This window comes from Rana temporaria, chromosome 10, assembly GCF_905171775.1.
Source record: "Rana temporaria chromosome 10, aRanTem1.1, whole genome shotgun sequence".
NCBI lineage: Eukaryota > Metazoa > Chordata > Amphibia > Anura > Ranidae > Rana > Rana temporaria.
Genome location: NC_053498.1, coordinates 148,720,057 through 148,743,815, shown reverse-complemented (window position 1 = coordinate 148,743,815; position 23,759 = coordinate 148,720,057). Strand labels below are relative to the sequence as shown.

Here is a 23,759-nt window from a genome sequence, read left to right as displayed (position 1 = left end):
CGCTAAAAACCCTGACTCAGAAGCGGGGGGCCCGCCAGCATCCCTAACAACCAGTGAATATCGGTGACACCACCCCTTTGTGACTTCAATGACCCAGCATGCCCTCAGTCAATGACATCTCAAGGGGATGGGTTCACCAGATGACATCCCCAGGTGACCCGTCCCCCACCCCTTAGTTATTAAAGAGCAGGATCTGGGGGCCGCCTTGTTAAAGGGGGCTTCCAGATTCCAGGAAGCCCCCTGCCAATTAAAACCCCACAACTACCGGCCAGGGTTGTGGGGAAGAGGCTCTTGTCCTTGAATTATTTTTCCCATCATGGGTGTAAGTGGGGCCCCATGTCAAGTTTTGCCTAAGGCCTCACAAAGCCTAGAGCCGTCTCTGGCCCTGCCACCTTGTGTAGGGGAAACCGGAAACTCACAGGGCCTGGTATGGGCCTGGACGTGCCCCTTCCTGGCCAGCTTTACTGAATCACCTACACAGGATGGCATGGCAAGCTCTGTTTCCCAGAGACACAGTATAAAGCCTAATGTGACACACAGGCCCATGGAGCATGGTCACCACTGAGACCCATGTGACCCCTTAAAGTGGAGTTCCACCCATAAATATAACATTACATCAGTAGTTTAAAAAAAATGTCATTAGTCCTTTACGAAAATAAATATATTTTTTAGATGCCTTCAAAGTGTTGTTGCTAGGCAGAATAGTTAATCTTCCCACTTCCTGCACCTAGGTGCTTAATGCTTCCTAACCTACACCGCACAGACTCCTGGGAATGTAGTGGGTGTAACTTTCCAGGAGTCTGTGCATTCCCCAGTCTCAAAGAATCATGTGACTTGGACAGCACAGGTGCTGAAACCTGATCTGACACTGCTTGTGCAGCACTGAGCATGTGCGAGATTTACAAGGCTGAAATCCAGGAAGTCATACAGTCTGGCTTCATGATGCCCACACTTAAGATGGCCCCAGTCAATTTCTATTTTATAAAGTGTCTAAATGCTGTAACAACCTAACAAAACGGACCTTAGTTTACAGACTAACTTTACTAGAATACATTAAGCTTGTGTATTACAGGGGTATTTATATTTAAAAAGTGAAATTGTGGCCGGAACTCCGCTTTAAGTTTTGCCCATGATTGTTAGCTTTTATTGCCAGGGCTTACAAACGCTTTCATTTTTGTGGTGAACACGACACAATTATTTCAACCTACAGTGAGTGTGAATATTGTATGAGAAATCCAGAAAAATGGACCTTAATGTCTTTTCTGTCTCTCCAGTGTCTGTACCCTGTGGACGTGATTCCTGTGCTGATGATGAGTATTGCGTCTATAATACTACCTGCCAGTGCGATACAACTCTCTATACATACACAGGTATGATATGCTATAATGCAATGGTCAGAATGGCCCGTGCGCCATTTAAAACCAAAAATTTAATTTTCCCATAAATCATATGAAGTTCATGTAACACACATCAATGTAAGGGGGCACTACACTGACCATCAGTGTAAAAGGGGGGAGGGACCTGACCACCAAGTGTCAGTGTATTGTATTTAAACTGGAAGTTTAATTTGGTTTTAATTCTTTCACTTCATGGCATCTTTTTTTCTCAGTCCCTGGCCATTCTTGCCACCCTAAAGTGGGTGTATATACAGTAATGTAGCGCCTCAGAAGCTGCTGGTGATGATGGGTCGTCTGTTCTGCCACAACTCTCTTACCTGCTCGGGCCCCACTGACACACTTGTTTATATACAAAAGCTGTTTACACCTGTGTGCCTAACGGTTAGCAGGCTACCACTCTAGGAATGTACAGGAATAAGGCCACAAGGCCTGAGAAGGTAACATTGGTAGGCTTTCGGTGGGGCCCTTCTGTAGGTGGTGAATTGTCCCTTGAAGAGTGAGGTTGGAACATAGGTGATAGGTTTGTAAGTAAGCCAGTCTCTATTTGGACTTATTGGCCCGGATTCACAAAGCACTTACGCCGACGTATCTCGAGATACGCCGCGTAAGTGTAAATATGCGCCGTCGTATCTGTGCGCCGTGCCCACAAAACTAGATACGCCTGAAAATAGGCTTCATCCGACCGACGTAACTTTCCTACGCCGGTGTATCTTGGGCGCATATTTACGCTGGGCGCATTTGCCACTCCCATTGATTTTCTATGCGCATATGCAAATGAGGGAGATACGCCGATTCACGAACGTACTTGCGCCCGGCGCATAATATACGCGATTTGCGTAAGATATACGATACGCCCGCATAACTATGCGCCGATGTATGTAAATCCGGGCCTTTGTGTGTGGCTTGCATTCAAGATTTGCAGTTCAACTCAACTCTCAGGTCACCGCTTCACAATTCGCAGATTCCCATTGATCAGATCAGTGGCGTTGCTGTGGGGATACGAGGGGGGGTGGGAAGTCCAGACTGGGTGACACCCACCAGAAGGGTGACACCAGAGCCGACCCCACGCAGCTACACTGTAGCTAAAGCTACACTGTATTATAAATATATTGCTTGCACTTGTGGATCGGTGCGAGCAGGACAACAAGCCGTGCAGGTGAGCGAGGCTGCCAATGCCACTACCCTGTCAGGTTAAGCTGTTACACGGCCCCTCTGGGATCTTCAATATCTCCCAGGGCAGGAGTTGGTGGGTGGAGCTGGGGGTGTGGCTGCCTGCTCCACTCCTCCCACAGACTCCTTCACTATAGCTGATTCCACAGTGGAAGGAGATAGATGTGAGGACTCAGCAGCCCCGCCTAGGTCTTCATCTCTAGGCATGATGCTGTATGTTACTGCACAGTGCACACTATCACTGCACAGTCCTAACCTGTACTATGCCACCCCAATCTCTCCTATGCCACCCCAACCTGCCCTATACTATCATTTACAGCAGTGGTCTCAAAGTACCGGCCCGCGGGCCATTTGCGGCCTGCGGACCAGTTATAAATGGCCCGCAGGCAGGGTGGAAGTGGGGGGAGCAAAAAAAATGAGCTGGCGCCATCTGGTGGTGAGCCGTTGGTATTACAAGTTAAGCATTACAAGCTAAACAGCAATTCTAATGTAATTTTTCACTATTTTCACTGCCATATTCTTCCCTCTAATTAGAACCCCCAAACATTATATATATTTTTTATCCTAACACCCTAGAGAATAAAATAGCGATGGTTGCAATACTTTCTGTTACGCCGTATTTGCGAAGCGCTCTTACAAGCGCACTTTTTTGGGAAAAAATTACACTTTTTTTAATTAAAAAATAAGACAACAGTAAAGTTATCCCCATTTCTTTTAATATTATGAAAGATAATGTTACGCCAAGTAAATTCATACCCAACATGTCACGCTTCAAAATTGTGTCCGCTTGTGGAATGCCGACAAACTTTTTTACCCTTTAAAATCTTCATAGGCGACGTTTAAAAAAATCTACAGGTTGCATGTTTTAAGTTACAGAGGAGCTAGAATTATTGCTCTCACTCTACCAATCGCGGCGATACCTCACATGTGTGGTTTGAACACCGTTTACATATGCGGGCGCTGCTCACGTATGTGTTCGCTTCTGCGCGCAAGCTCGTCGGGACGGGGTGCGTTTTCTGGCTCCTAATTTTTTTAGCTGGATCCTAGATTCCAAGCAAATTTGTCAAACCCTGGCTTACACCAGTGCTGGTGGTAATAATGCGCTCGCTGACACCAGTGCTGGTGGTAATAATGTGTTCGCTGACACCAGTACTGGGGGTTAATAATGTGTTCGCTGACACCAGTACTGTTGTTTTTGAAGTTTGAAAGTTTGCATGCGGCCCCCCATGGCATATGAAAACTTGTCTTGTGGCCCTCAGGTAATTTGAGTTTGAGACCCCTGATTTACAGGGACCGTTTTGGGGGTGTGCCCCATGACCAAGCGCTGCCTGTAGGGCACTGGGCAGGATAGACAGGGGGTGACACCATGTTTTGGCGCACCAGGTGACACCAACCCTATTGATGCCACTGGATCAGATCCTGAAGACACAGCAACTCTTTCCCTCAACTCAGTCTCTGAAGGCAGTCTGCTATAAACAAAAATAGAGCGACAATTTTGAAAAAAAAAAATCAATATTTTTTACTTTTTGCTATAATAAATATCCCCAAAAAATAAATTAAAAAAACATTTTTTTTCCCTCAGTTTAGGCCGATAAGTATTCTTCTACATATTCTTGGTAAGAAAAAATCGAAATAATAGTTTATTGATCGGTTTGCGCAAAAGTTATAACGTCTGCAAAATAGGGGATAGTTTTATGGCATTTTTATTAATAATTTTATTTTGTTACTAGTAATGGCGGCGATCAGCGATTTTTATCGTGACTGCGACATTATGGCGGACACATCGGACACTTTTGACACCATTTTGGGACCATTGTCATTTATATAGCGATCAGTGCTATAAAAATGCACTGATTACTGTAAAAATGACACTGGCAGTGAAGGGGGTCAACCTGTAGGGAGCGCTGAAGGGGTTGCGTGTGTCCTAGGGAGTGATTCTAACTGTTAGGGGACGTGGCTTGCCGTAACACAACACTGATCGTTGTTCCCGATGACGGGGTACACGATCAGCGACAGTGTCACCTAGGCAGAAAAGGGGAGATGTTGTGTTTACACTGACATCTCCCCCATTCTTCAGCTCTGTGACCCGATCGCAGGACACCGGCGGCAATCGGGTCTGCGGGCCCCGCGGGCGGGTTCACGGAGCTCACTGCAGGGTCGCAAGCGCGCCGGCGGTGGCGTGCGCGCGACCACACGGCTCGCAAATTAAAAGGGACGTACCTTTGTGCCCATTTGCGCAGCTGTGCCATTCTGTCGAACCGGTTAGACTGGCGGGGGGGGGCAAGCGGGCAGACACATTGTCAGCAGCCCTCGGCTACAATAGAAAACCCCTATAGTATATAATGTACAGGGTGGGCCATTTATATGGATACACCTTAATAAAATGGGAATGGTTGGTGATATTAACTTCCTGTTTGTGGCACATTAGTATAGGTGAGGGGGGGAACTTTTCTAGATGGGTGGTGACCATGGCGGCCATTTTGAATCCAACTTTTGTTTTTTCAATAGGAAGAGGGTCATGTGACACATCAAACGTATTGGGAATTTCACAAGAAAAACAATGGTGTGCTTGGTTTTAACTTTATTCTTTCATGAGTTATTTGCAAGTTTCTGACCACTTATAAAATGTGTTCAATGTGCTCTCCAGTGACATGCGGCGAGTGCTACGCTGTGGGCTCTTGCTGAATGAAGCTAGGACAGCCACTGATGTTCATTAGACCCCTTTCACACTGGATACGCCTATAGCGGAACATTAAAATCGTGGTAAAACACTGCTATTTTACCGCGATTTTAACGCTCCGCTATAGGCGTATCTAGTGTGAAAGGGGTCTAATGAAGAAACATCAGTGGCTGTCCTAGCTTCATTCAGCAAGAGCCCACAGCGTAGCACTCGCCGCATGTCACTGGAGAGCACATTGAACACATTTTATAAGTGGTCAGAAACTTGTAAATAACTCATGAAAGAATAAGGTTACGTTAAAACCAAGCACACCATTGTTTTTTTTGGTGAAATTCCCAATAGGTTTGATGTGTCACATGACCCTCTTCCTATTGAAAAAACAAAAGTTGGATTAAAAATGGACGACTTCAAAATGGCCGCCATGGTCACCACCCATCTTGAAAAGTTTCCCCCCTCACCTATACTAATGTGCCACAAACAGGAAGTTAATATCACCAACCATTCCCATTTTATTAAGGTGTATCCATATAAATGGCCCACCCTGTACATCAATCATGTCACCGTCACCTTCTCATATCAGAAGTCCTGAATGAATTTACTCTTTTTTCAGGAACCCCTCCATCTCCAAATCTTACTTGTACTGGAGAAAAGTTTAATATACAAGTGTCAAAATGTTGGTTGGAAGCAAACGGTTATAATACATCTGATATCAGGCTGAACAGCACCAACGCCGAGTGTCTGGCAGCAAGGGAGCTTGTGGGTGGAACATCGGAGATGACTCTTCATCGCCCATTGACAGCCTTGGACTGTAACACTGAAGCTGTGGTAAGTTCTCCCGACACAGTCTTAGGCCCCGTACACACGACCAGTTTCCTCGGCAGAATTCAGCTTCCGACCGAGTTTCTGGCTGAATTCTGCCGAGAAACCCGGCCGTGTGTACAATTTCGCCGAGGAAGCCGACGAGGAGCTCGACGAGGAAATAGAGAACATGTTCTCTATTTCCTCGTTGTTCTATGGGAGCTCTCGGCCCGCCGAGCTCCTCGGCGGCTTCAGGGCTGAACTGGCCGAGGAACTCGATGTGTTTGGCACGTCGAGTTCCTCGGCCGTGTGTACGGGGCCTGACTGTTTGTTATACAAGAGAAATAAATCCAGAAACATTAAAGTCTGTATAGACGAAAAATTTATATTTTAGGAACTGAATTGAATAGAGAAACTTTAGAACCTTTATCATGTTTTTATTGTTGTATTGATCCCCAGAAGAGTGTTTTACTCCCTATGTATTTTTGTCTTAAATTTTGCAAGAAAATAAATAACAAAACAGAAACTTTTCGTTACATGCCCCAGGCTCGGCAGACCACAATAAAGCAGTAATAAAGCCGAAGTGTTTTGCATTCATGGAAAAAAATGCCCCACCCTCCCCATCCTCAAACACTAAACTGGTGCCCCTGGTCACTTCCAATGGGTCCTCCAAGTCTGAACCATTCCCTGAACTTCCTTTGTTGTAGAGGAGATAGTGAAGAAGAAAGAGTGATTGGATGAGAGGAGGGAGCATGGGTGTGGCTTGCTGGGTACTTTATGTGTCAATGGACGCACAGCCCCAGATTAGAGGGCACATACATGGGTGCCTCCTTAACAGCCAGCTAGTTAAAGGTGTTGTAAAGGTTTGTAGCCAGATTCAAAAAGAGTTACACCGGCGTATCAGTAGATACGCCGTCGTAACTCTGAATCTGCGCCGTCGTACATTTAAGCGTATTCTGGAAACCAGATACGCTTAAATTAGGCTAAGATACGAGCGGCGTAAGTCTCCTACGCCGTCGTATCTTAGGGTGCATTTTTTCCGCTGGCCGCTAGGTGGCGCTTCCGTTGAGTTTGGCGTAGAACAGGGGTCTCCAAACTTTTCAAGCAGAGGGCCAGTTTACAGTCTTTCAGACTTCAGGGGGGCCGGATTCCGACCAATCAGGGTAGAAAATGCCCCAGGGCCGAGTATCAATGAGAATAAACATGGCCCCAGTGTTGGTGGGCAGTAGGAGGAATATAGTGCTCCATCATTGCTATTAGTCTAAGAAGTGTTGTCCCATTCTTGGTGCCATTGGGAGGAATAGTGCCTCATATGGTTGGGAGCCAAACTGCCCCAAGGGCCGGATAAAGGCTAGTAAAGCGCCGCATCTGGCCCTCGGGCCGCAGTTTGGAGACCCCTGGCGTAGAATATGCAAATGACTAGATACGCCGATTCACGAACGTACGTGCGCCCGTCGCAGTAAAGATACGCCGTTTCCGTAAGAGGTACGCCGGCGTAAAGATAAAGCTGCCCCCTAGGTGGGCCCAGTCAGTGTTAAGTATGGCAGTCGTTCCCGCGTCGAAATTTGAAAATTTTACGTTGTTTGCGTAAGTCGTCCGTGAATGGGGCTGGACATAATTTACGTTCACATCGAAACCAATACGTCCTTGCGGCGTACTTTGGAGCAATGCACACTGGGATATGTACACGGACGGCGCATGCGCAGTTCGTAAAAAACGTCCACCACCCATTTACATAAAAAACGCCCCCCTCATCCTCATTTGAATTAGGCGCGCTTACGCCGGCCTCATTTACGCTACGCCGCTGTAAGTTAGAAGGCAAGTGCTTTGTGAATACAGTACTTGCCTCTCTGACTTACGGCGGCGTAGCGTAAATACGATACGCTACGCCGCCGGAAAGATGCGCTGCCATACCTGAATCTGGCTATTGTTTTCTATTTTCTAAATAGGTCTGATGAGACTAAAATTTAACTTTTTGGCCAACAAAGAAAACGCCATGTCTGGCGCAAACCCAACACATCACATCACATCACCCAAAGAACACCATCCCCACTGTGAAACATGGTGGTGGCAGCATCGTGCTGTGGGATGTTTTTCAGCAGTTGGGACTGGGAAACTGGTCAGAGGCGAGGGAAAGATGGATGGTGCTAATTACAGGGATATTCTTGAGCACAACCTGTAGCACTCTGTGTGTGATTTGAGGCGAGGAGAAGAAGCAGCACAAGGAGCCAGTTAGTTCATGCGCTGTAGTAGTATGTGATGACATGGAGCAAAAATAATTCTCCTGCGCTCCGGTATTTCTTTCCTATGGGGTCATGTAACTCAATTACAAGGTATCTTCCAGAATCTTGCAGCCCTCCTCAGAATCGTGGGAACTCAAAAGAAACTAAAAGAGAAAAAAGAATGGAGGGCGCACCGACCTAGTGTGATACCGTAACGAGATCTTTATTAAAATCAATGGCCCGGATTCAGAGAGCAATTGCGCCTGCGTAACCATAGTTACGCAGCGCAATTGCTTACTTGCGCCGGCGTTTCGAATGCTCCTGATTCAGGAACCTCGTTACGCCGACTGCAGCCTAAGATATGACTGGCATAAGGCTCTTATGCCCGCATATCTTAGGCTGCATTCTTGCGATGGCCGCTAGGTGGCGTTCCCGTTGTGCTCAGCGTATAGTATGCAAATTGCATACTAACGCCGATTCACAACGTTGCGCGAGCCCTGCGTACGCAGTTTATGTCGTTTGCGTACGGCGGTTTTCGCGTAAGGCTGCCCCTGCTATTAGCAGGGGCAGCCAATGTTACGTATACCCGTCGTTCCCGCGTCGCGAAATTTGAACTTTACGTAGTTTGCGTAAGTGAATCGTGAATGGCGCTGGACGCCATTCACGTTCACTTTGAAGCAAATGACGTCCTTGCGACGTCATTTGCCGCAATGCACGTCGGGAAAGTTTCCCGACGGAGCATGCGCTGTACGATCGGCGCGGGAACGCGCCTAATTTAAATGATTCCCGCCCCCTACAAGATCATTTAAATTGCGCGCGCTTACGCCGGGCATTTTGCCGGAGCGCCCACGCAATTTACGGAGCTACTGCTCCGTGAATCGCGGGTAGCGCAGAAAATTTGCGGGGGCGCAGGGCAAAAACATTGCCCTGCGCCTCCGTAAAAACTGTGAAAAGGTATCTGAATCTGCCCCAATGATCATACTCACAAAATTGAGTTAAAAACAAACGTTGAAAGACAGTTCGGCAAGTGTCCAACAGCACCAGCAGAACAGGACGATTACTTCAGTCCAATGGTATCTGACCGATATTCAGGCTGACGCGTTTCGGGGGTGTACCCCTTTCCTCAGAGCCCCGGTGGTCTGCACTGCTCCCTCACCACAAAACTTGTCAGTATATATACACAGGTAGAAATGGCATGTGCTGGAAGGTCATAGGTTGCCCCGCCTACAGGGAGGACTCATACCAGACCCACCCCATTGTGAACTCCCCCCTTATATACAAACCCCATATCTCATGAGATCAGTCTTGCTGTCTATGGTGTGACCCTGGGGTCCTCTCACAGAAAAAAGACTATGAAGAACAGAGTCAAATCCTGAGAGAGAAATTTAAGGAAAAGGGATATGGAGAGGCACATATTGAGGAAGCCTTCCAAAAATATCACCAGCTTTATGAAGAGGATGGACCGAGAAGTGACAAAATCACGAAATATACCGAGAATGAAACCTCTACGGTACGGTTTTGCACTAGGTATAATAATAGGGCCCCGACTATACAAAAAATCTTCAAAAAGAACTGGAAGATTCTGGCAGCAGATCCTTTTTTGGAGACATGTATCCCGTCTCGCCCCAATCTGGTCTTTAGAAGACCCAAAGACCTGAAAAGTATGATTGCTCCTAGTAGAGTTAAGGGGCCAGATTCACAAAGAGATACGACGGTGTATCTACAGATACACCATCGTATCTCTGATTTTTACTGGTCCTATCTATGCACCTGATTCATAGAACCAGTTACGCATAGATAGGGCTGAGATCCGACAGTGTCACACTGTGTTACACTGTCGGATCTTTTTTTGGATTTAAAAATGGCGCCGGGGCGTTCCCGCTGATTTACACTGAATAATATGTAAATCAGCGAGATACGCGAAATTCACGAACGTACGCGGACCCGACGCTGTGTTCTTACGCCGTTTCCGTGGCGCGGTACCCGTCGTATACTTACCCCTGCTAAAAGCAGGGGTAAGTATTGATAAGTATGGCCGTCGTTCCCGCGTCGAATTTGAAATTTCCTACGTCGTTTGCGTACGCCGATTCACGAACACGCACGTCGCAAGTCCCGCTCACGTCGCAACCACTGACGTCCTATTGACGTCAGTGGGAGCAATGCACGCCGGGAAATTCCCCGGACGGCGCATGCGTATTCTAATCGGCGCGGGAGCGCGCCTGATTTAAATAGTACACTCCCCCAGCCGTGGAATTAGAATTCCGCCGGGGGAGTTAGGATCCGCCGTCGCAAGTTTGGAGGTAAGTGTGTTGTGAATTTGACACTTTCCTCACAAACTTGCGAGGGCGGATCTTAAAACACATAGGTTACACGGATCTAAAGATCCGCTAACCTTTGTGAATCTGGCCCAAGAAAACTAACAAAAATAAAGGATTAAAAGGGCCCTGGACCACAATTTCCGATCAAAAAAGAAGCTATAGATGTGGCGTAAACACTTGTGGCAACTGCACACAAAAGAGATGTCATTGGGGCAGATGGAAGATGCCACATGATAAAACAATTTATCAATTGTGGAACTTCATACGTTATATATGGCATCTTGTGTCCATGTGGCCTACTATATGTAGGACGAACATCACGTCAACTAAGAACTAGGATGAATGAGCACAGGAGCAGCATCCTAACGAAAAAGGAGAAGGGCTCGATACCTAGACACTTTAAAGAGGGGGTTCTCCCATAAATGTTTTTTTACCCTTAGATACCCTTAGATGGATGCTCATTTAGTCTAGCGGAATCGGCTATTTGTTTTAAAATCCGAGCATTACTTACCGGGCGATCTTCTCCGCCACTTCCGGGTATGGGTCTTCGGGACTGGGCGTTCCTTCTTGATTGACAGTCTTCCGACGGTCGCATCCATCGCGTCACGAGTAGCCGAAAGAAGCCGAACGTCGGTGCGGCTCTATACTGCGCCTGCGCACCGACGTTCGGCTATTTTCGGAAAATCGTGACGCGATGGATGCGACCGTCGGAAGCCTCTCGGAAGACTGTCAATCAAGAAGGAACGCCCAGTCCCGCAGCCCATACCCAGAAGTGGCGGAGAAGATCGCTCTCTAAAAAGGTAAGTACAGCGTCGATTTTAAAACAACTAGCCGATTCCCCTAGACTAAATGAGCATCCATCTAAGGGTAAAAATAGCAATTTAGCGGTGAACCTCCGCTTTAAAGAGGTCCATGATGGTGGAGTGGAAGGCTTTAGGGTGTTTGGTAAAGAGGCCATTCAAAATAATTTAGACAGTGGTAAAAAACATCAAATCCTTTGCAAAAGAGAGGCCTTTTGGATCTTTACCCTGGGCACTATGGTCCCGAAAGGGCTAAATGAAGAGATAGAACTACATACTATTACATAAACAAAACAGAAAGTAAACAAATAAAAAATTCAAATACAATATAATAAAATAAGATGAACTAGATAGAATATCCTGTGGGCGATTGTATCGCATGTTTGGGGAGGGTGTGATAACAAGCGATATAGTAGTAGTACGCCCCCGAAACGCGTCAGCCTGAATATCGGTCAGATACCATTGGACTGAAGTAATCGTCCTGTTCTGCTGGTGCTGTTGGACATTTGCCGAACTGTCTTTTAACGCTTGTTTTTAACTCAATTTTGGGAGTATGATCATTGATTTTAATATTTTAATAAAGATCTCGTTACGGTATCACACTAGGTCGGTGCGCCCTCCATTTTTTTTTCTCTTTTAATGACATGGAGCATGTTGATAGAGGGAGAGAGTGACAAAATGATGAGTTCATCGGTCCTCTGCTTCTAGGTCTAGGATGACCACCTAGTGAAGTCACAGAGGAAGTAGGTTGAATAATGCCATCCACCACACTGAGGACATTCATTGGAAAAAAGTCCTGCCGGTGAAATTGAATGAAGCTAAATCCTGCAGCAAAAGTTGTTTTTTATTATACTGTATCTTTGGATGAACTATTCATATGATCTGGTTGCTTTTGGCCGGAGTTCTGCTTTAACAAGGCTGGAGACTTCCTTTTATGACCAGAATACACTGACATTAATAGTAACTGTTTGCTAATGTGCAGATTACTGTATGGGGGTGAGTTTTCTAATAATGACTTCTGTGCTTCTTCTCTCTACAGATAAATGCGACCCATGTCACCTACACAAACCAGCTGTATATTTTTGCCCAGACATTTCCAATCCAAATAACAAATGATGTTATCATGAATATTTCCTGCTCTTTACCGCTGCAAATGAATGTCGCTCCTAATGTGACTCTGCGCCCAATACTCGGGTAATTATTATTACATAATGTCGCTCTTTCAGGAATCCATGCTGACTATTAGGGTTGTCCCTCTGAGTCCCCCCTCCGTGCTGCTGCTCTCCCTCTCTGCGCTCTGTTTCCCCCTCCGTTCTTCTGCTGTCCCCCTCCACCCTCTGAGTCCCCCCTCCGTGCTGCTGCTCTCCCCCTCCGCGCTCTGTGTCCCCCTCCGTTCTTCTGCTGTCCCGCTCCGCGCTCTGTGTCCCCCTCCGTTCTTCTGCTCTCCCCCTCCGCGCTCTGTGTCCCCCTCCGTTCTTCTGCTGTCCCGCTCCGCGCTCTGTATCCCCCCTCCATGCTGCTGCTCTCCCCCCTCCGCGCTCGGTGTCCTCCTCCATTCTTCTGCTGTCCCCATCCGCACTCCGTGTCCCCCCTCCATGCTGCTGCTCTCCCCTTCTGTGCTCGGTGTCACCTTTCGTTCTTCTGCTCTCCAGCTCCACGCTCTGTGTCCCCCTCCGTTCTTCTGCTCTCCAGCTCCACGCTCTGTGTCCCCCTCCGTTCTTCTGCTCTCCAGCTCCACGCACTGTATCCCCCCTCCGTTCTTCTGCTGTCCCCCTCCGCACTCCATGTCCCCCCTCCGTGCTGCAGCTCTCCCCCTCCTCGCTCGGTGTCCTCCTCCATTCTTCTGCTGTCCCCATCCGCACTCCGTGTCCCCCCTCCATGCTGCTGCTCTCCCCCTCTGTGCTCGGTGTCACCCTTCGTTCTTCTGCTCTCCCCCTCCACGCTCGGTGTCACCCTTTGTTCTTCTGCTCTCCAGCTCCGTGCTCGGTGTCACCCTTCATTCTTCTTCTCTCCAGCTCCGCGCTCTGTATCCCCCCTCCATGCTGCTGCTCTCCCCCCTCCGCGCTCGGTGTCCTCCTCCATTCTTCTGCTGTCCCCATCCGCACTCCGTGTCCCCCCTCCATGCTGCTGCTCTCCCCTTCTGTGCTCGGTGTCACCTTTCGTTCTTCTGCTCTCCAGCTCCACGCTCTGTGTCCCCCTCCGTTCTTCTGCTCTCCAGCTCCACGCTCTGTGTCCCCCTCCGTTCTTCTGCTCTCCAGCTCCACGCACTGTATCCCCCCTCCGTTCTTCTGCTGTCCCCCTCCGCACTCCATGTCCCCCCTCCGTGCTGCAGCTCTCCCCCTCCTCGCTCGGTGTCCTCCTCCATTCTTCTGCTGTCCCCATCCGCACTCCGTGTCCCCCCTCCATGCTGCTGCTCTCCCCCTCTGTGCTCGGTGTCACCCTTCGTTCCTCTGCTCTCCCCCTCCACGCTCGGTGTCACCCTTTGTTCTTCTGCTCTCCAGCTCCGTGCTCGGTGTCACCCTTCATTCTTCTTCTCTCCAGCTCCGCGCTCCGTTTTCCCCTCGGTTCTTCTCCTGTCCCCCTCAGCGCTCCGTGTCCCCCCTCTGTGCTGCTGCTCTCTCCCTCCGCGCTCTGTGTCCCCCTCCATTCTTCTGCTGTCCCCCTCCGCGCTATGTGTCCCCCTCTGTTCTTCTGCTGTCCCCCTCCGCGCTCTGTGTCCCCCTCTGTTCTTCTGCTGTCCCGCTCCGCGCTCTGTATCCCTCCTCCGTGCTGCTGCTTTCCCCCCTCTGCACTCGGTGTCCCCCTCCGTTCTTCTGCTGTCCCTCTCCACGCTCTGTATCCCCCCTCCGTGCTGCTGCTCTCCCCCCTCCGTGCTCGGTGTCACCCACCATTCTTCTGCTCTCCAGCTTCGTGCTCCGTTTCCCCCTCGGTTTTTCTTCTGTCCCCCTCAGCGCTCCGTGTCCCCCCTCTGTGCTGCTGCTCTCCCCCTCAGTGCTCTGTGTCCTCCTCCGTTCTTCTGCTGTCCCCCTCCGCGCTCTGTGTCCCCCTCCATTCTTCTGCTGTCCCCCTCCGCGCTTTGTGTCCCCCTCCATTCTTCTGCTGTCCCCCTCTGCGCTCCTTGTCCCCCTCCGTTCTTCTGCTGTCCCCCTCTGCGCTCCTTGTCCCCCTCCGTTCTTCTGCTGTCCCCCTCTGCGCTCCATGTCCCCCTCCGTTTTTCTGCTGTCCCCCTCTGCCCTCCGTGTCACCCTCCATATCCTCCGCTAAACCCGGCTCCTACCTTTTCCGAATGAACAGAGTCGGTAATCACTGACTGTGTCCATTCATATAACTGAAACATCGTAACCTGTGTTTACGATGTCTCAGTTTACTAATGGAGAGGAGCTTCTGTCTCCTGTCCATTCATTTTCAGTGCAGCTGAGGCTGCTGAGAAATGGACTGGGGACTCTGTGTCCTTAGTCCCTTTCTCTGTCTCAAAGGGGAGATGTCAGAGGTCTGTTAAGACCCCTGATATCTCACCAAAGCCCCCCAACAGGGCTGAAAAAAATACAAAAATCTGCAATAAATAATTAAAAAATGTTTTTTTTTTAAATAATAAAAATTCTAATAAAAAACACACTGACGCCATCCATCCATAGTGGTTAACAAATAAACCCGAAACAAAACCAAATTTTCCATTTTGCACATCTCTAGTTAGCCATTTGAATTTGAAAATAAATTACAATTTCAAATGGAAACATTTTGCAATAAGTACAGTGAGGTATAAAAGTGAAATTAGGTGATGATTCTTACTTAGGCTTCTTAATAGAATAGAACAGAATAGAAAATAAAAGAATAGAATATATTGTTAAAGGAAAGGAAAAGAAAGGAAAGGAAAGGAAAGACACACATAACCTTCTTCCAAAATTCTAATTTTGAGTTGATTTGAAAATAAAGAATATACAAAACAAATCAGATTACAGCAAGCAAATTCTGAAAACAAATCTTCCTAACATCAGGAATATGACGAAACAAAATGATTAACTTAACAAATTAACCCGAAACAAAACAACATTTTCTGTTATGCACATCTCTATTTTTTTCATTTAAATTTGAAATGGAAACATTTTGCAATAAGTACAGTGAGGTATAAAAGGGAAATTAGGTGATGGTTCCTACTTAGGCTGCTTAATAGAATAGAATAGAAAATAAAAGAATATAATAGATTGGGAAGGGAAAAACGCACATCGCCAAATTCAAATTTGGAATCAATTTCAAAATATCGAATATACAAAACAAATCTGAAATTAGCAAGCAAAATCGGGAATTTTTTTTTCTATCATAGTGAAAATGACGAAACAAAATTATTAATTTAGCAAATGAATCTGAAACAAAACAAATGTTTCCATCTTGCACATCTCCAGTAGGCCATCTGGGCAAAGTGTTTCCAAGTGATCCTGGCAGATCGGGAGGAAATGTCCCTAAGATAGAAGAGTTTTTATATCCCGTGTCTCCTCCCTTCCTTCTGCTTCAAAATTTGGATGAAATTTTCATTATTTGGAGACTCGGATGTATGGGAAATTCCGAATCACAATAGTAACGAATTTCAATGAATTCTAACCCCTTAAAATCTTCTTAAAAGTCGGGGGTCGTCTTATATGCCGGTAACCTAACATCCTTACCTTATCCCAAGACATGCAGAATCGCGGCCGTACGTTTTTTCAAAAGCCGCGCCTCCTACGTCTTCTGTTCCGTGATAGGCGGAACACTCAGCTTCCCAGGAGGCACTGTGTTCAGTGTTCGCCTATCACAGAGGCCCTCTCATCCTGTGTCCAGTGCCTCCTGGGAAGCTGAGTGTTTCCACCTATCACAGAACAGAAGACGTAGGAGGCGCGGCTTTTGAAAAACATACGGCCGCGATTCTGCATGTCTTGGGATAAGGTAAGGGCACAGTCTGGCATGTAATGGGGCACAGTCTGGCATGTAATGGGGCATAGTCTGGCATGTAATGGGGCATAGTCTAGCATGTAATGGGGCACAGTCTGGCATGTAATGGGGCACAGTCTGGCATGTAATGGGGCATAGTCTGGCATGTAATGGGGCATAGTGTGGCATGTAATGGGGCACAGTCTGGCATGTAATGGGGCATAGTCTGGCATGTAATGGGGCACAGTCTGGCATGTAATGGGGCATAGTCTGGCATGTAATGGGGCACAGTCTGGCATGTAATGGGGCATAGTCTGGCATGTAATGGGGCATAGTCTGGCATGTAATGGGGCACAGTCTGGCATGTAATGGGGCATAGTCTGGCATGTAATGGGGCATAGTCTAGCATGTAATGGGGCATAGTCTGGCATGTAATGGGGCACAGTCTGGCATGTAGTGACACAGTCTGGCATGTAATGGTGGCACCGTGAGGCGAGGCATGACTAGTAGGAAGGGGGTAGTCTTATACGGCGAGTATATCCCAAAACCAACATTTTGGCTGGAAAATCAGGGGATCGTCTTATACGCCGGCAAATACGGTATAACAAATTGTCAAAATTTGAAAATTCATTTGAAAATAAATTCCAAATTTGAGATGGAAACGTTTTGCAATAAGTACAGTGAGGTATAAAAGGGAACTGAGGTGAAGGTTCCTACTTAGGCCATCTGTGCCAAGTTTTGCCCAGTGATCCCATCAAATCAGAAGGAAATCTCCCTGCCATAGAAGAGTTTTTATAACCCGTGTCTCCTCCCTTCCTTCTGCTTCAGTATGAAACGAAATTCTGATAATTTTTCATTACCTGGAGATTCCAATGTATGGGAAATTCTGAAGCACAATAGTAACAAAATATAAGAAAACAAATTATTCTTCGACTTTAGTGCTGCAGCCTTCAGAAACCTCTTCGATATTCAACGCTCCTGAGTGTCACCTGCAGTGCTCTGCGGTTCCTTCCTAGGGCTGGTGCAAGGATTTTTGACACCGTAGGCGCAAACCTCATTTTGCCGCCTCCCCTTGCTCCACCCCTTGCTCCACCCCATTTGCCCTGCCCATGTATACCCCACCTTTTTAATGAAGTGCCCATCAAATGCAGTCCATCATCATCTATCAAATGCAGCCTCACCAGCGCCCATCAAATACACCTTCACCAGCGCCCATGAAATGCATCCTCACCAGCGCCCATTGATTGCAGCCTCACCAGCACCCATGAAATGCAGCCTCGCCAGCGCCCATTGATTGCAGCCTCACCAGCACCCATCAAATGCAGCCTCGCCAGCGCCCATCGAATGCAGCCTCACCAGCGCCCATCGAATGCAGCCTCACCAGCGCCCATCGAATGCAGCCTCACCAGCGCCCATAAAATGCAGCCTCACCAGCGCCCATCGAATGCAGCCTCACCAGTGCTCATGAAATGCAGCCTCACTAGTGCCCATCAATGCAGCCTACCAGCACCCATAAAATGCAGCCTCACCACCTGTTTTTTTTACTAGTAATGGCGGCACTCAGCGACTCTTTGCCCATTGCGACCACCACCCACCTCACAGCCTGTCAAGTCTCACTCTCTGGGCCCGGCTACTACTGGGTGGGGAGCGAAGGAAGATCACTCCGCCGGGGAAGGCAAGGAGATAGGCAGGCGGCTGGCCGGGACTTGAGCCAAGGCAGAGGAACATGTGAGCGAAGCTGAAGAAATATTCCCACCGCTCCGACCAGCACATGATCATCAGAAAGGGGCACAGATAATGGGAAAAATACACCCCCCTATGCTAGTAGGAGCGGGGAGGGGGGGGGGTATAATTCATATTTTTTTTTTGTTTTATTCTGCACTGACTGTCTTTCAAATTGCCCCAGCCCCTGTTCCAATCCAATCCAGGGACAAAACCGGGGACAGACTTGGTCCAGGGACAGTGTCCTCAATCAGGGGACTGTCCCTGGAAACCGGGGATGTCTGGTCACCCTACCCTAGGCGGCTGCCTAGTTTGCCTAGTGGTAGCCCCGGCCCTGTTCCTTCCTTCCTCCCCTGTGTCTCTGCTGAGTCCTGTAGTGACATTGGGGTCAGAGGAAGGAGCCATGACATGTGTTGGCAGACACAGGAATCCCACACTTCCAGAAGTGTAGAATACTGAAGAGTCTGGTGGAGGCTGCAGCACAGGAACGGAGGAAAGGTAGGAGACACGGTGAGTATGAAAACTCTTCCATTGCAGGGATGTTACTTCTCAATTATTTTTCTCCCTGACAAGGTCACTTAAATTACTTTTATTTGTCTGTTTCTTATACATATTTGAACCCTTTGTGATGCATTTGAAATCCTAATTTTTATATATCATCGTCTCCTCCCCCACCAGTATACACAGAGCTGGAGAAGATATCTGATAGGTTTTCTCTTTCTTTATCCTCAGTGCAAATATCTCAGTTCTGCATCCACTCTGTATAATAACATAGATGTATGGCCACATACCTACAAGGGTTTCTAGGTAGGTGACCTTCTGTTGTGTTTTTATTTTCCAGGACCACAGTAATAATCATTCCTGCAGAAAATACAAGTTATGTAGCCGTAATGTTGGCCTATAAAGATGCAGAATATACGGCCCTTCTCTCAGAAGATGACTCCCTGACTCTGGAAGATCTTATTTACATCTCAGTGCAAGTACCAGATCTGGATGTGAGCGCCTTCAAACTCAAAGTGGTGAATATTTTTGCCTCTCCTACTGAATCAAGCGACCAAAAGTACTATCTTCTTCAGAACGGGTAAGTACACAGAACCTTGGGTTTGTACTTTTGTGTGATCTTTGTACACTTTGACTACAGAAATAATTCACTGAATGCCCAGAGCAATATATCACCTTACCCACTTATGTACCACTGTACGTTTATTAATGGTGGATTGGTCCTCCTTTTACCCAGCGCCATTTATAAAGAGCTCTTGGTATATAGCCATCTGTTGGTCTATTAGCTGGGTGATCGGTGTACCCGGGTGTCGTTCAACGCTGTATCCTGGCCTAGGCCAACAAGGCCCAGGCCTAGGGCAGCACTTTGCAGGGGGGGCAGCACGGAAAGAGTCACCGCCGGCTTGTGCTACACTGTTAGTGTAGCGCAAACTGCGTCTTATCAGCCTGGACCACAAACCTTCATCACTGTGCTATATGTTTTCTGCTGCACCGTTGGCATGGTTATGTCTTCTTAGTCCTCTCTATAAAATTATCAGAAATTAGGGGGTTATCCACAAAAGGGATACGCCGTCGTATCCCTGTTTCTATCTATGGAACTGATCCACAGAATCAGTTTACCATAGATAGACAGAAGATCCGACATGTGTAATTGAATTACACTGTCAGATCTTAAGGATGCAATTCTAGGCAGGCCGCTAGGTGGCGAGGCCATTGCGGCCGGCCTAGAATATGCAAATGAACACTTACGGCGATCCACGAACGTTCCGACGGGCCCGTCGCGCTAAATCTACGTCGTTTACGTCGAGTTACGCCACGTAAAAATAGGGCTGAGTTCTATTTGACTAAGCCCTATTAAGTATGGCCGTCGTTCCCGCATCGAAATTTTCAACTCTACGTCGTTTGCTTAAGACGTTCGTGAATGGCACTGGACGCCATTTACGTTAACGTCTAAGCAAATGACGTCGGAGCGACGTCAATTAGCGCAATGCACGTCGGGTAAGTTACCCGACGGAGCATGCGCAGTACGTCCGGCGCGGGAGCGCGCCTAATTTAAATGGGAATCGCCCATTTGTATTAGGAACGCCTTGCGCCGGACGGAGTTAAGTTACACCGCCGCAAATTTCCAGGTAAGTGCTTTGTGGATCGGCACCTAACTTGGGAGATTTGCGGCAGTGTAACTTAACTCTGAAAAATTAAGTTGCGCTCGGCGGCTGTGGATCTGGCCCTTTGTGCTTAAAGTAGAACACTTTTTTTTTTTTCGTTTTGGATATAGAAAGGGGGGGGGGGGGTTATATCCTCTGTCAGTTCATTTTTTACCATCCCTGACCCATTGCAGAGATTTCCCCTTACTTCCTGCCCCATAGCCAAACAGGAAGTGAGAGTAAATCTATGCAAATTAAGGGAATCCATTGCCCCCCAGGCCCTAGAAACTAGTGTCCCCACTCCAAAATTTCAGGGTGGGTGTTAAAAAGAAAGGGGTGTGACCTTGACACGCCGCGTAATTTCAAATTTTGCGTGTCGTATCTTTGTTTTGTAATACGGAGCTTGCGCTCTAAGTTACGGCGGCGTAGTGTATCTGAGATACGCTACGCCCGCCGAAAGATACGAAAATGTATCCATTTATTTTTGGGACGGAAACAAAATATTTCAGTGTGCGCATGTCTAGTGTTTACTGTCTGTCACACCCCGCCGCACCTACCCAACAAGCTGGCTGTGCATTTTGTAAATTGATAAAAAGAAACAATTCCAAAATCTTTTTTTGAAAGCATTCTTACTTTACAGCGTTTCTTTACACCCGCCTAAAACTTTTGCACAGTACTGTATATATAAAATATTATATAATGAACACACCTCGTATATTGTTCAGCTCTAATAGTATGTACCAGTATTGTGTTCTCATCATTAGATTACAGTAACTGAAAACTAATGAAAGGTTTTCTGTATCCAGGTGTCCAGGTAGCGATGTATCTCCTGACCAGCTAATAGTGGACAGCAATGGAGTCAGCACTGAATCTCGGTTTCTTATGAAAGTCTTCAAGATTGCCAGTTCTGACAACGTCTATCTCTATGCCGATCTTGCACTCTGCACTACTAATTGTACCACGGTAAGACTCACCACCATACACATAGAGGATGTTCTGTGATTTATGTATATGAACAGGGATGGACTGGCCATTGGGACTACAGGGAGTTTCCCGGTGGGCCGATGGCTCAGTGGGCCGGCTTCAGTGACAGCGGACCGCCGCCCCCCTCCGCTTCTCTGTCTCTCCTTTCCCCGCAGCGCTCACCTCGGGGGGAACAGAGAAGCAAGGGGAGGACCAGAGGAGCAGGGGGGACGACAGAGGAGCATGGGGGGAGGGGACAGACAGCTGACTCAACAGCTATGGCCTGGGAATTTCTCACTTCTGCCTAATCTTGTCCCATAAGGGGGGGGGGGGGCACGGAACTGATTCTTTGCCCCGGGTGAAATAATGTCTAGTTTGCCCACTGGTACAGCCTATAAGAGTACCAGTACCAGCCGTTCTACTCTAATAAAAATAGAACGGCTAGTGAAGGGGGAGAGGGGGCTTGGGTGGCCAGGGGGGTACGGGAGTTTTCCGGCCGCCATAGGAGAGACGTGTCAAAGTAGTCCAGGGCCAAATTTCTGTCCCAGTCCAGCCCTGTACATGAAAGAGCAGTCAGGGCTTCTTTAGCTTTATGGGCAAACAGTCATCTGCCCAATTGGCCCCACTGGTCCAAGGGGCCCCCAAAAGCTCCAGGCATTTTTTTGCTCTGGAAGAGATTCCATTAGCCTGAGGGTGGCAGGTTTGGTGGCTAACAAAAGCCTTTATTTGTAGTATATGTTTATTCTATTCAGGAAGGCGGCTGCCACCATCCCTATTCATATAAAAAATTGTATGACTAAATCTCTAAAATAACATAGCCACTTAAGGACCGGAAGGATTTGCCCCCTTAACCTCTTTACTACCGCCCGCCGGCGGCGCGATAATGTTCTCGTTCTGAGAGGACGTCATATGACGTCCTCGCCTTGCCGAGCCACCAGGGGGCGCGCCGCCGCCGGCAGTGCAAGCGCGCACCCGCCGCATTACTGGAAACCCGATGTGCATGCCCGCGATTGCACAGTAACTGAGCAGGACCGTGGAGCTCTGTGTTTAATGATGGGGTGTAAACACAGAGCTCCACGTCCTGTCAAGGATGCTGTGTCCCTTGTACATAGGAACTCAGATCGGTCACCTCCCCCAGTCAGTCCCCTCCCCCTACAGTTAGAGTCACTCACTAGGGTACACATTTAACCCCTTGATCGCCCCCTAGTATTAACTCCTTTGCTGCCAGTTACATTTACACAGTAATCGGTGCATTTTTATAGCACTGTTCGCTGTATAAATGTGTTCAAAATCTCTTCCCTCCTGACATCAGATAATAAACGGGGGGGGGGGGGGCGGCTGTGTCTGAAGGACCCAAGGATGGGTGGTAGTGAAATGTGGACAGCCTGCAAAAGAGCTGAACCTTGCACTCTGTAAAGAGCGCACCCCTGAACTCTGTACACAGCACATTCCTGAACCCTGCACTCTCTACACAGGGCACCCCTGAACACTGCACTCTATACCCAGGGCACCGCTGAACCCTGCACTCTGTATATAGCGCACCACTGAACCCTGCACTCTGTACATAGCGCACCGCTGAACCCTGCACTCAGTATGCAACGCTCCTCAACCCTGCACTCTGTACATAGCGCACCGCAGAATCCTGCACTCAGTATGCAGCGCTCCTCAACCCTGCACTCTGTACATTGCGCACCGCTGAACCCAGCACTCTGTACATAGCGCCCCACTGAACCCAGCACTCTGTACATAGCGCCCCGCTGAACCCAGCACTCTGTACATAGCACCCCGCTGAACCCAGCACTCTGTACATGGCACGCCCCTGAACCCTGCACTCAGTATGCAGCGTGCTCCACAACCCTGCTCTCTACATAGCGCATCCCTGAACTCCAAATGTAACGCCCTCTTCTTTATTTATTGCCCCTTTAAGATCCTCCCACACCCTCTATTCAATGCGGTTTATTGGTGGTGGTGGTGGGGGGGGGGATGGGCGTGGATGAGTACCTGCACCTATACTCTGACAAAAAAGCCCTGGATAAATGTATATAGTCTTACAGATGCAACCGACCCTTCCAGGGCAACCATAATGCTGATGCTGCCCCCGGTGCCAAAACCGGGTATCTACCTCCCCTCCCCCCTAAAAAATATTCCAAATTTTGCAGAGGAGGGGGTAGGAGGAGGATGAGCAAGACTTCCCATTTTGGATTAAGTTACGCTTTAAAGATGGCAGTGTTCCTCCTGATTTTCTGCTGTTTTTGCAAACCAAGCAGGCAGAGCTTTGCTGCGTGTAATGAGCCTGAAAGCTGAAGGAATGGCCAACTCCACACATAACTGGCGAATTAATTCATATGCTGGCTTCTGATATTGAGATACCACCACCAGAATTCACAGTTCGGCCCATCTGCTGAAGCCACAGTTTGGACAAGGGATGAGCTTTGGTTCGGCCTTAAACCCAAACTCATCCCTAACAAAGACAATTGATGGTGTCATCATGCTGACCCGATACAATGTATAATAAATAGGTGATTGGGGAATATGGCTTAGAGAGACTGAAACCAATGTGGAGGGGAAAAGTAAACTATTCCAGGGAAGTCTCACCATTGGAGTGATGAAAGAACCTGCTGTGCCCGCATTCTCCACCATTTC

General features: G+C 48.0%; 1 protein-coding gene across 1 annotated transcript in view; it reads left to right on the top strand.

Annotated features, from left to right (window-relative positions):
- The window catches only part of LOC120915895, a 97,069-nt gene that overhangs the window by 9,015 nt on the left and 64,295 nt on the right, over positions 1-23,759 (top strand). Inside the window, exon 5 of the mRNA XM_040326709.1 lies at positions 1,275-1,370. Within this exon, the coding sequence (XP_040182643.1) occupies positions 1,275-1,370 (96 nt within the window). The remainder of the gene's footprint in view (positions 1-1,274; positions 1,371-23,759) is intronic.